At 32.7% G+C, this 13,217-nt stretch overlaps 2 protein-coding genes across 6 annotated transcripts; one reads left to right on the forward strand and one right to left on the reverse strand.

The window, feature by feature from the left end:
- Window positions 1–4,958: 4,958 nt before the first annotated feature.
- Window positions 4,959–8,407, forward strand: LOC103834124 (cyclin-T1-4). 4 transcript variants are annotated; one of them, XM_033277359.1, is made up of 8 exons: window positions 4,959–5,136; window positions 5,361–5,420; window positions 5,518–5,768; window positions 6,062–6,143; window positions 6,503–6,637; window positions 6,880–7,055; window positions 7,135–7,286; window positions 7,393–8,407. In XM_033277359.1, the coding sequence occupies exons 3-8, from the start codon at window positions 5,542–5,544 to the stop codon at window positions 8,202–8,204; spliced, it is 1,584 nt and encodes a 527-aa protein (XP_033133250.1). In that variant the 5' UTR covers window positions 4,959–5,136; window positions 5,361–5,420; window positions 5,518–5,541; the 3' UTR covers window positions 8,205–8,407. The 4 variants fall into 4 exon arrangements, with proteins under 4 accessions (XP_033133250.1, XP_009108431.1, XP_033133251.1 ...); XM_009110183.3 differs by having other exon boundaries at window positions 4,994–5,140; XM_033277360.1 differs by having other exon boundaries at window positions 5,005–5,140; window positions 5,534–5,768.
- Window positions 8,408–8,668: 261 nt separating this feature from the next.
- On the reverse strand, window positions 8,669–11,910 carry LOC103834122 (putative terpenoid synthase 7). 2 transcript variants are annotated; one of them, XM_009110181.3, is made up of 7 exons: window positions 11,439–11,910; window positions 11,076–11,340; window positions 10,596–10,974; window positions 9,806–10,027; window positions 9,581–9,722; window positions 9,174–9,422; window positions 8,669–9,106 (listed from the first exon to the last, which is right to left on the reverse strand). In XM_009110181.3, the coding sequence occupies exons 1-7, from the start codon at window positions 11,718–11,720 to the stop codon at window positions 8,813–8,815; spliced, it is 1,833 nt and encodes a 610-aa protein (XP_009108429.1). In that variant the 5' UTR covers window positions 11,721–11,910; the 3' UTR covers window positions 8,669–8,812. The 2 variants fall into 2 exon arrangements, with proteins under 2 accessions (XP_009108429.1, XP_009108430.1); XM_009110182.3 differs by having other exon boundaries at window positions 8,671–9,000; window positions 11,439–11,906.
- Window positions 11,911–13,217: the final 1,307 nt, after the last annotated feature.

Consider the following 13,217-nt stretch of genomic DNA (forward strand, 5'->3'; position numbering starts at 1 on the left):
ATATCATTTTATAACTGAATATTTAAATCATCGATAACAAAATTTTCAATGTGAAATCTTTAATAAGTTTATAATTTATAAATGTTTTTGAAAATTCATTGAAAGTTTTAATATTAAAATATTTATGTAATCTTATGGTATATAGTATAATCTATATATATATATATGTTTTATTATTAAATGATATTTTTTACTCATATGGTTTTAAAATAATGTGTATCTTCTTATAATATTAAATAAAAGTTCATATTAATACAATTTTATGATCATTTGTAACTTATTATGACAAAAAAAATAATCTATTGATCACAAAATTTTCAGAGTGGGGATCTTCAAATTTCTAATAATTTATAGACGTTTTGAAAAATTCAAAATATAACATATAAGAAAAATTAAAAATGTTTTTATTATATATTTAATGTGCTTTTTAAATATATTTTAATAATATAAAATTAAAAAAAGAACTAAGATACAAAAATTGTTATCAAATATTTATTATTCATTATAATTAATTTTCACATATACGTTAATCATATTAGGTAATTTCGTAGCTTTTATTTAAGGAAAGTGCAAAACATTTTTTGGTACGTTATTTATCAATTCGATAGTTAGTTTAATAAAAAGTGTAATATAAGTTAAGATGGACCAACCTATTTTTCTAGAAATAGTATATTTTGTATAGTTATTTATTAAATAAGAATTTATAATCATACGGTTCTATGATCGTTCATATCGTTTTATAACAAAATATTTAAATCATCGATAACAAAATTTTTAATCTGAAATCTTTAATAAGTTTATAATTTATAAATGTTCTTGAAAATTCATTGAAAGTTTTAATATTAAAATATTTATGTAATCTTATGGTATATAGTGTTTAATATATATATATATATATTTATTATTAAATGATATTTTTTACTCACATGGTTTTAAAATCATGTGTATCTTCTTATAATAAAAATGTTAAACCATTGATCATTAATTTTTAACATAATAATTTTAATAGTTTTAGTCATTTATTGTCGTTTTTAAAAATTTAAAATATAACATATACGAAAAAATCTAAATTTTATTTTTATAGCTAATTTGATTGTTTAATTTATTTTAATAATATAAAATTAAACAAAAAATGATGAAGGAGATATACATTGTTATCAAATCTTTATTATTAAACTCATTAATTGTCATATATATATTAGTCATTTATGGTAATTCCGTAGGTTTTATTTAAGGAAAGAAAATATCATATCATATCATTATATCATATAGTTTGACCAACTTATGTATCTAACAACATATACAAATCGAATGTGGACCTACTTATTTTTCAATTGAATGTAATTGACTACCTAATTGAGTGCCACCTATGCATTGGGGCCTCTTTTAATTAATACAAAATTGAGGTTACATCTTTTCAAATGTTCCTCAATTAATATATAAGGGATAGGAATTTTATGATTGTTATATATATATATAGGAATGTTATGCAGTTAGACTAGGGAAACGTAGAATGTATCAAGGGAAGTTTTTCTCCTCGCGTCCTTCAATGCGAAATGTCCAAACTTTATCTGATTTCATTTGTTAGAAAAATGTGTGTTCAGATTGGAACATTCAAAGGGAAAACTTGGGTTTGTTTAGTCCACGTTTTAGGTTTGTTGTGTGGTTATTTTGATTCTAGTCAGATTATAGTTTATCCGAATTGAGTATTTATCAACCTGAGCCAATTAATCAAAGTGGTCCACGTAAATCACGTTTTCAGTTCCAAAAGAACACAAACATAAAAACTATCTCAGGATAATTTACGATAACAAAATAAGAAAATAATAAATGAAAAAAATCTTACAAAATATCTCATAACAGAAAGAAACGAACTGTAGTGGTCCTAGAGTGGATCTATCTTGCCGGGTTATAAAGTCTGGTTTCGTTAGTTGGAAAGGTGTGCTCTCGGTGTTGTAGAGTTTGATGTTATTGTTCGGTCGTTCGAAGGCGACAACGATAAATCTCGTTCAGAAGCTATTGCAAGCTTAGTGTACTACTATCATGGGGGGTTCGGAATTTTCTTTCGAAGTAATGTATGTGTGTGTTCTTGCTCCTTGATCATATAAACTGTTCTAGTTGCCTGTTCTGTGGGCTTTAGTTTGTAACAATGGTTGTACTCTTCAAGATGAATGAATATTTTCAGATGGAAAAAAAAAAGAAACGAACTGTAGTCTCAAATTGTTTTTCTTTTTAACTGGAAATATATTACTAGCATGAAACCAAGTTTACAAGAAAATGGCCTAAGAAACCGAGCCAAACTAAAACAACAAGACAAAAAGAGGCATAAAGGCCCAAAATCAAAAGAGTCGATGACTCGATCTACAACACGCAACACATGTTAAACACACAACACATGTTGAACACGGAGCGAACGAGAGACACGTGTTGATCGAACCATCGACACCACGACTGGAGAGTCATCGCCGGAACAACTCGCCACTGATCCACCGGACACACCGGAAACATGACGTCGAAGAGAAGACAACGTTGAGATGACTCTGGCAGTAACCAAGCCACAACACCGAGTCTTTTGTCGCAGTAATACCATAAGTCGGTGAGCATCAATCGACGCTAGCCGAGAGCAAACCGTAGCAGTCGAAACACTACAAATGCCAAAAGATCGAGTCAAGAGTTCTCCGTTTCAAAATTAATTTTTAAATCAAAATCAACCGCTTCCAACCAATCGATTTTCCTACATGTAGCTACAGACACCTTTAATGATTGAAGAAAGTCTGAAGATGCAACAACCTTAACCAAAGGAGGAAGAAGCAATCGATTGTGGACATGGAAGTTGATTGGAACAAGAGAACCAAGGAAGCGAAGAAGAAACTGAAGCCGGGAAAGCCCCGAAGAAACGCCGACGTCCTCATCGGAGGAGAAGGTGAGACTCGGAGCCAGAAGTCAACGATTACACCAGAGCTGCTGGTGCGTCGTCGGAGCCAAAAGCTGATCAATCGACTCTGAAGAAGACGCCGTTGTCGGAACTGGTACCCGATCCACGGGAGACCTAAGCCGGTGAACAGAACCGGCGAACAAGTTTCATCTCACCAAATTTCATAAGAATTTGAAAAAATCTCGAGTATTTCAAAAAATAAAGAAAAATTAACTAAGTTATACTTAATAACTACTAACTAGAGATTGACCCGCACGCCCGTGCGGGTGTTAATTTTTACGGTTTTATAAATTATTTGTTATTTTATCATTAGTGTTATATATTTAAGATGTGTCGTCGTATAACTAATTGTATTCAAAATATTTGGATTGAATCGGGTAACAAGATTATTTTTGGTACAAATATACACTCTTTTCAGATACATTGGTTAATTAAATATTTTTATATTTCTACACATCAAAATCAAAATCATTCAGACCCGAGAGGATCCAACTCAAGCATCATACATAAATTTATAATATCCAAGTGGCGCCTAATTTAAAAATCCAAAAAAATTAATCCCGAAAGAAACAACTTGTACCTCAATGAGTATCCGAATGTCCATACTTAACTGATTTTGCAAATAGATTAAAAAGGAAACTCTTTCTATATATTTGGCAAAAATAAGAAAAATAGAAAGAATTTTTTATTTAATAAAATAGTTATATGAAGTGAAATATTAAGTGATAATAAATGTAATACTTTTTAATTATTTTGATTTAAATTATTATCTTGTTCATATAAACTATGCCTTTGAATTATGTGTTTTGCTATGTAATTTTTCACCAATTGGAACTAAGACAAAAGAAAGTTTTAGTAAAACATATTAAACCAAACTATTAACCATATGCAAAACTCGGTTATCTTACATTTTTATTTTTTTTATAATTGCACAAAGTTAATATTGATTAACTAATAAATAAAAATCTACATTATTACTTTTACGGTAAATATAATTAATGATGTGATATATTGTTAAAGTAATATAATTAATGAAATTACTAAAATAAAACTATACTTATATTTTTATACATTAATATTTGTTTTTCATAATTAGTGTTTTATATTTTAGATATGTCGTAATATAACTAATTGTATTCAAAAGGTCCGGATCGAATCAGATAATATGGTTATTTTTGGTACAAATATCCAAACCCGTTTCAAATACATTGGTTATTTAGATATTTTAGGGTCATATACATCAGAACCAAACTCATCCAGACTCAAAAGGATTCAACTCAAAACCTACACATAAATTTATAATATTCAAGGAGTGAGTAATTTTAAAACAAAATAAAACGATACCCGAAAGGAACAACTCGTACCTAAGTGGATATTTAGTGTTCATGCCTAACTGATTTTATAAACTAATATAAATGATATTTTTTTATGTGTTTTGCTAAATTAAGTGAAACTGAAAGAGTTTTTTTATTTAGTAAGCAATTATATTGAGTGAAAAATTAAGTGACAATGAATGTAATTCATTTTTATTATATTGATTTAAGTTATGATTTTATTCACTAAACATGTTTTTGAATTATGTTTTTGGCTACGTAATTTTTCACTAATTGAAAAAAAAATATTATAGTAAAACAAATTAAAACAAACGCTTAACCTTATGCAAAACTCAGTTATTTTACTTTTTTTGATTTTATAATTGACACAAAACTAATATTGATTAACTACTAAATAAAATCTACACTATTATTATTATGGTAATATAATTAATGATGTGAAATATTGTTAAGACAATATAATTAATATGAGTGAAATATGGAAATACAATTAATGTAGTACTGCTATCTTCGTTTCCAAACAATTTTCAGTTATAGTACTATTCATGTTTCCAAACATTACTAAAGTGTACTTCAGTTTTAATAATATAGCTATTTTTGCTGTTTAAGATAAAACTAACTTCCACAAACTAAATATTTTATTTCTTCTGTCATCCCTTAATTCTCAAAAGTTCTCACTGTTTCCCCAAAATGTTTTCCTTAATTCTCAAAACTATATATCATTATCACCCCCCTTCAATATCGGGATATTCGTTAAAAAAAAATCCTTTATTCCTTATTATTTCGACTCTCTAGGGTTACGGCTTGACGAACGCAGCTGCTCATCTTCCCTCTTCAATTCGCGAACCGAAGAGCCGATCAAAACTGGTACGTAAGTATTAACTTCAATTTCTCTTCTTTTGATTACTGTTTTTCTTTTCCATCGGTATTCACGAACGATTGCATCTTTCAGATCCACCGTTCGTTTTTTCTCGATCTAGTTTCGTAATTTAGGGTTTAGGTCGAATTTGAAACTTTACATGGTGAATTGCTCTTCTTCCGATTCCTTAAAGATGTTACCTTTCTTATTCAATTACAAATCTTTCACGCAGAGGTTAAGACCCTCTAAGCTAGTATCACACTTCAATTGCTCAGAAGTTAACTTTGAGAAGGTAAAAATCTCAGCTCATGGATAAGCAATCTCCCTTTTGAGGTCAGATTATGAAAGTGACACGCTTTTTTTTTTGGAATTGGTTTTGATTATGGTAGATTGGGGTTTGAGAAGGATAAGCAATGGCTGGAGTGTTGGGTGGGGAATGTTCATACAATGAGAGTGGCGTTTCCTCCTACTCCAGGAACTCCAATGAAAATCAAGAAGAGGGTTCTCGCTGGTATTTTGGAAGGAAAGAAATAGAAGAAAACTCACCTTCCAGGTTGGATGGTATCGACTTGAAGAAGGAAACGTACCTCCGCAAGTCTTACTGTACCTTTTTGCAGGACTTGGGTATGAGATTGAAAGTGTAAGTATATTGTAGTGATTCCTTTACATGTAGTTTGTGTAGGATCTATGCTCTGAAATTTATAGATTTTTTATTTGGTAGATTTCATTTTAGGACATGATTATTATATAGTCGGAGTTATTGGCAAACAAAAGGTGCATTCGTTGCTTTGCTTTGCAAAATTAGCTTATACTGGTGAAAAATATACTCAAGTGTGGATCGTTTCTTCATGTAGACGTGGTTTCATCTGCACTGTTAGTTTTGACTTTTGGCTCTCTCAGTGAATCCGACTGATATAGTTTTTTTTCTTATAGTCCTCAGATTACAATAGCTACATCAATAATCTTCTGCCATCGGTTCTTCATTCGCCAGTCACATGCTAGGAATGACAGAAGGGTGAGTCTATTTTTACTTTTTGCCCATGCTTAGTGTCTACTCTTGTTGTTTGAGTAGTCTGCTGGAGTTTTGTTGCATGAATTTGGAGCACAGAAATGGTTCCTGGGTCACTGTCTCCATGTCTCTGTCAGTTACCTTTGTGTATATAGAGAGCAAACTAGCTGATGCTATAGGTGAATTTACACTGGTTTTCTTGCAAATATTTCTGTTATGATGCATACTATTAAGCGTTCTCTCTTAGTATACTTGGTAATAATGCATACAGTTATTTCTACTGATGATCCATCTAGAGCAGAACAGTATTATATATTACGATTTAAGATTTTTACTGAGCCCTTTTGTCCATGTTCCACACCCAGACGATTGCTACAGTCTGCATGTTCCTTGCTGGAAAAGTTGAAGAAACTCCAAGGCCGTTAAAAGATGTTATTGTGGTCTCGTATGAGATAATACACAAGAAGGATCCTGCTACTGCACAGAAAATCAAGCAAAAGGTACTACGAAAACCTTCTCATCTCCGTTGCTTCATGCTTAGTCAGTTATAACTTATAAGTGAATGGGCCTTTGTCCTGTATATTCTATTTCCGACGGCATTGATGTTGTAGTAACCTTAAGATTCTACTTTTCGTCGTTTGTGAACAATCCTCTTCTGTCGCTGCCCTTTCGTCAGATCTAGTTGGTCACCTTATCTGTTAAGTCTATTCTGGTGCACTGAACTTCTATTGCACTTTTGCAGGAAGTATATGAGCAACAAAAAGAGCTTATACTAAGCGGAGAAAAGATTGTACTTTCTACATTAGGATTTGACTTCAATGTTTATCATCCTTATAAACCTCTTGTTGAAGCAATAAAGAAATTTAAGGTCGCACAGAATGCTCTGGCCCAAGTTGCATGGAATTTTGTTAATGATGGGTACGTTAATAAGTCTGTTTCCTTCAAAAGCTATCTGCCCTTGTATTTTCGTCTTCATACAATGAAAAGATGCTTGCAGTCTGCGGACGTCACTCTGCCTGCAATTTAAGCCTCACCACATTGCGGCGGGTGCAATTTTTCTTGCTGCCAAGTTCCTTAAAGTGAAATTGCCATCGGATGGAGAGAAGGTTTGGTGGCAAGAATTTGATGTCACACCTCGACAACTGGAGGGTAAGAGTAGTACCACCTCTTTTATTATGATTTCTTTATGGGACTGTTTTCATTTTCTGGATATGATGCTAATTGCTAAGAGCTACTGCCTTTTTGTATGCCTCAGATGTTAGCAACCAAATGCTTGAGCTATATGAGCAAAACCGTGTTCCTGCATCTCAAGGAAGCGAAGTCGAAAGTAGTGTAGGTGGAGGATCAGGTCATCACGTTGGTTCTAAACCAATATCAGCACAACGCCCAAGTCATGAACATTCAAAATCTGATAGTCATGGAGGCTCTTCAAAAGCTACAGAAAACCAGAGGAATGAAAATGGGAGTGGTGAGGCAGGTAGTGTCATTACGGAGCATACAGAAAATCAGCCAGCCGATAAGTCTAGACCGGGAGTTGAGGAACCGGCGAAGGACAAAACAGAGAGAACAGGTGCACATCTTCCAGATGATAGCGCCGCTCACGATAAATCTACAAGTGATGTTCCGGTCAGCCAGTCGCCGAAAGACTTAAAACTGCTTAGAGATAAGGTGAAGGCTAAACTAGAGGCTAAGAAGTTGCAAGGTGAAAGGACGAGGAAAAAGGATCTGATAGATGAGGATGATTTGATCGAGAGAGAACTTGAAGATGTGGAATTAGCTGTTGACGATGACAAAGATAGCCAGAAGAAGAACTCCAAAACCAATCATATGGGTTCAGAACAGGGCGAGCTTCCTGACGGAAACAAGTTGGTAGGCAATGCCGAGGAAGGTGAAATGTTAGATGATGTTTCTTTAACAGTGCCTAGTCGGAAGAGGAAAATGGAAAGCCCTTGTGAAAAGCAGTTAGGAGAAGGAAAGAGGCAACACAACGACAGCAGTGAGAAGCTTGAAGAAGGTGACAAGACAAGCCGAGGAGGAAGCAGTAGTCATAATAGTCATGGTGACTGAGAGCTAAAAAGACACTCCCAAGAGAGGTAAATGATCTTCTTTGTTTTCACCACCTCATGAGTCTCTAAGAGACATTTGGCAAACTTTGATTTCCAGCCATGATGCGAACGTAACTCGGTGTATTTATCAAACTTTTATTTTTGGCACTTGTACTACACAATCCGAAGGTTGAGAAATTAATCCAGGGTTCTATTGATCAGAAACCTCGTGAAGGTTAGGGACTATAGTTTTGACCTCTGTTTTGCATACCATTTTGTATTTTATAGGTAAGAGAAGACGTCTTAATGAATTTTTTTCTGTAGAGCCATTGTCAGTTTTTGTCTTGAGAATGTTTTGATAAAATAGGAAACAGAATGGTCAATTGACTTGTCAATGTAGTGTTTTTTTAGTTAGGTACGAGTCTATATGTGACGTGAAAAGAGAATCGTTTCTGGAAGAAGAACGACTATGCTGGGTCCGAGCAGAAAGCAATAAATATTTGTAACATCAATTATAACGGACAATACATTAAAAATAAAACATTTTTGGTAAATTAAAGAGTGATCGACCTATCTATCAGTCATTAGAAGCCAAGAACACAGGCCACACGCTTAGACATTCAAAAGTTGTTAAAGACGAATTTGATCGACAAACAAAGAAGTCATGTACTCCTTCATTTTTCCTTCGGGGCGAGTGTATCCTTCATATCCATTGTAACAGACGGTGATCGATTGTGCAAGACCCATTACTGTCTTGAGAACCAAACATGACACACCAGTTGTCGTCAAGAGCTCCTCATTTATTATGTTATCGGTATCTGCAACCATTTTATGAAGCTCTCTTAAAGCATCTTGTTTGGTAACTCCATATTGCTTCATATAACAGTTGACTGCATTCGTGATCTGTCCTCTACTCATGTCATCCTAATCAAAGTTTTAGAAATATTGTAAGATAACAAAGCGTGAAGAGACAAATTGTCCAGATTCTTACCTCTAAACCGGTTATATCATTCATAAGACGACCTCTAACAGATAAAGATTTGACCAGTCTTGGTCTAGATTTAAGCCACTCGTAAGCTTCCTTGGTAGCCATCTTTCCCAGACAGATGAAATAACCAGCCAAAACTACATACACTCCGATAACCACCTCAGCTACCTCCATGTACTCTTCAAAGCTAGGTAGGTGAGCGGCGTGTGCCCATTTTGCATGTTCAAAGTTGGCTTTCACATTTGCTTTGAACTGCAAGCTCAAAAGTATAATAAAACCTAGGTCACAGCTACAAAATTCTCGTTATTTTTTTTTTCTTTTGAATATCAATCTTACGAGTCCACTGAATTAAATTTCTAAGGCTGTATGGGAAAATAAATAGTATATATTATCCTTGATTGATTGGTTACCTCTTCTATATTGGCTTCCAAACTGTCAGGTTTTCCTCCCGGGCTAAGTTTTTTTTCAAAATCATCAAAAGTATCGAATACAAAGTATAGTACGGCTTTCAAATATTCAGGTTGTTTATCCATGGCAGGATCGGGTGACCACCTGTACATCATCACCACCACCATCATAATGATTGTTTTTTTCTCGTTTAAGTAATGTTCATTGCTTATATGAAATTTTGATACCTTTCCAAGCTATTGGCGAGGATTTCAGCCTCAGGAAGAGACGCATATCTGTCGAATGTGTCATCTATAATCGTTAAAATAGTGTAATACTGAGTCAACATGATCCTTGCACGTGAGAGTTGTGGAACGGAGAACACCGCTTGTATCAAGAAATGACTTTGGACAATTATGTGTCTGAAGTAAGGTGGCAACTTTGATCCATTGTCAACCTCCTTGTACCAGCTTGAATCCAAACATGTATATATGTTAGAATATTTTCTTTAAGCGATTATAAGCTGGTGGGACGGATACAAATATCTGAAAAATTCATTTTGAAACTATTTTTAGAATAGTTATTTTAAATTTTAAATATTATCTTTTTTTTTTAAATCTAAAACTCCACCTCTCAAATTTAAACTCTATATATGTTTTGATTAGTCTTATGATTACAAATGTATTTATATCTCTTTAATGAAAGATTTTGATCATTTTAAACAATGTGTGCTATATTTATGATAAAAACTTTTAGTGCTATTCTATCAAAAATTTTTTAATGTAAAAATATTAATATATTAAAATAATTGTTAATGAAGTTTAAAATTAATATGTCCGTATTATGATATTCTCACTTTAAAATTAAAATATCCAGATTAAGTTTTTGATTGGTCCTAGATTTTAATATTTGGATCTGGATCCGGCTTCCGCTGGAAATCCGGGTTCTTGGAGCGTCAGATCATATCTAGATCTGGGACAATTCCACCGCTAAAGCCAAGCCATATAAATTTTAGTAATGAGGAGATATGTTACATACTTTGTAAGGATTTTAAGATCTTGAATGTACTGGAGCTGCAGTAACTTGAAACTGATCTTAGCAAACCTGAGTAGCATCTCGTCATGATCTTCTTCTTGTTCGTAGAATGAGATATATTTCACAGCGACTAACATCTCCATGTTCCAACGCTGAGACAGATAGAGAGCATTTTGTATCTGCATTGAAAGATGAGGCTTGCATGTCCCACATGCAACTAATGACTCCAAATGGCTCGATGTGAAGCCCAATGCTTCGTTCAGTATATAATCTTTCGTCGTCCGCAAGTGCGCAGCTTCATATAAGCTCAATATACCCCTGGGATCCTCTTTAAGAGTTTCTTTGAAGTCTCCGTTGCTCTCTTTGAATCTTGTAAAGACATCTAGTTACAAAAACAGATCAACGTATTATATATACATATGAATTAGACACATCAGTATGAACTTCGGTTTCGATGACAAGCCGTGCTAGTGATTCACTTACCAGAAGATAGGCAGTGACCGTATGTCCTGAAAACCCAAAAAATGATGGAAACTGTGTACAAATCTTCCTCGCTATCCATCATCTCCTCTATCTTTGTGAAGCTCACTTTTAAAGTATCATAGATGTCGTCCTCGAAGTGGTATGCAAGACCAAGGCTCACCAGCAAATATATTATAAGGATTCTCTCAGTGCCTTGGGAAGACATGAACATGTTCTTCACTTTAGGCTTTAGTGTCTCAATCTCTCTCTTAAGCGCATCCATTTCCTTAAGAAGTAGAAAAGCACATATGCATTAATTAACCTTATTCACATCTACCTACATAAAACTAAATATGTATATAGACATGTGTGCTAGGAACTCACGGAGACATCGAGGGGAACCGAGTGAAAGTGATCAGTCCATTCAGAGGGTGGCAACTTCTTAAACTTGCGATTAATTAATTGATCATCATCACACGTCGAACTGGTACTAGTAGTGGCCTTCAAACAAACATGCTGTCTAGGCTTATCCGGAAATGATGTCAGGGGAAAGCCGTTGAATTTGATTGTCGGAGGAAGAAATAAATTGTTCCGAGAAGGAAGGGAAAGATTAAATCCAAGTTTTGAACCAAAAACTGCTATAGTTTCCATTTTAGAGTGGGGCATATTAGAGTGCTTTGACTGCTTTCCCACGAATTAATCCCTCCTTTCTTAAATCGTAACAGTTACTTGGCATTGTCATCTCAAACTGACTGACATTTGTCTTACGTATTAGACATCTGTTTCATCTCTGGGCATCTGTTTCATTTTTTTTTTTTTTTTTGACAAAACATCTGTTTCATTTGTTGCTCACGTATTTATAGGAAATGGTAGTTTTCAACTAATATTTTAATTTTTGAGAAACTAATTTCATAATGAAAAAAAAAACTAGGATAACACCAAACTAAGTTTTTGTTCTCAAACTAGCATTCAATGTTCAAAGTCACAAAAATAAGTTTCATTAAAAAGATAAATATACATTTATACCCCTTTAGTTTAATTAATCAAAACCTTAGTGTTTAGAATTAAGGGGTGAAATTTTGGAATTATAGTTTAAAATTTTATAAAATAAAAAGTAAATACTAAAAAATTAAAAATAAAAAGTAAATACTAAAAAATTAAAAATAAAAATTTTAAAAACAGTTTCAAAAAGTATTTTTGAATTCTAAAAATAAAATTTTTAAAAAAAATATTTTTGAAAAAAAAACATTTCAAAAAACAATTATAAAAAATTTCGAATCTGAAAAGATATAATCTGAAACTACAAAAAAAAAATTTCATTTTATTTTAGGGTTTTTGCCAAAACTAACCCAAAACTTGATTTTAACTCCAAACCTATACCCAAACTTGAATCAAATGCAAAGTTAACCTAAAAGTCTTGTGAAATTACAGTTACGCCCCTTGTGACCAAACAAAAAAACAGAAGCTATTTTTACGAATATAACCCTAATAAGTCGTTTGAATCGTCTGAGATGTTGGAAGTCGTTTGGACAACTTCAAAATAAGTCTTCTAGTGTAGTTGATCTTAAAAATAATTTATAAATTTTTTTAAACATATTTTGATAAGCGAAAAATTAAAATCACGTAATTATAAACAGTTTTGACTGCTTTCCCACGAATTAATCCCTTCTTTCTTAAAATCGTATCAATTACTTGGCATTGTCGTCTCAAACTGACTGACATTTGTCTTACGTATTAGACATCTGTTTCATCTCTGGGCATCTGTTTCATTTGTTTTTTTTTCTTAGACAATACATCTGTTTCATTTGTTGCTCACGTATTTATAGGATATGGTAGTTTTCAACTAATATTTTAATTTTTGAGAAACTAATTTTATAATGAGAAAAAAAACTAGGATAACACCAAAAAACTTTTTTGTTCTCAAACTAGCACTCAAAGTTCAAAGTCACAAAAATAAGTTTCATTAAAGAGATAAATATACATTTATACCCTATTAGTTTAATTAATCCAAACTTTTGTGTTTAGAGTTAAGGGGTGGAATTTTGGAATTAGAGTTTAAAATTTTATAAAATAAAAACTAAATACTAAAAAATTAAAAATAAAAATTTTAAAAGCAGTTTCAAAAAGTATTTTTGAATTCTAAAAAGAAAATTTGAAAAAAAA

The sequence above is a fragment of the Brassica rapa genome, chromosome A08 (assembly GCF_000309985.2).
Source record: "Brassica rapa cultivar Chiifu-401-42 chromosome A08, CAAS_Brap_v3.01, whole genome shotgun sequence".
Lineage (NCBI taxonomy): Eukaryota > Viridiplantae > Streptophyta > Magnoliopsida > Brassicales > Brassicaceae > Brassica > Brassica rapa.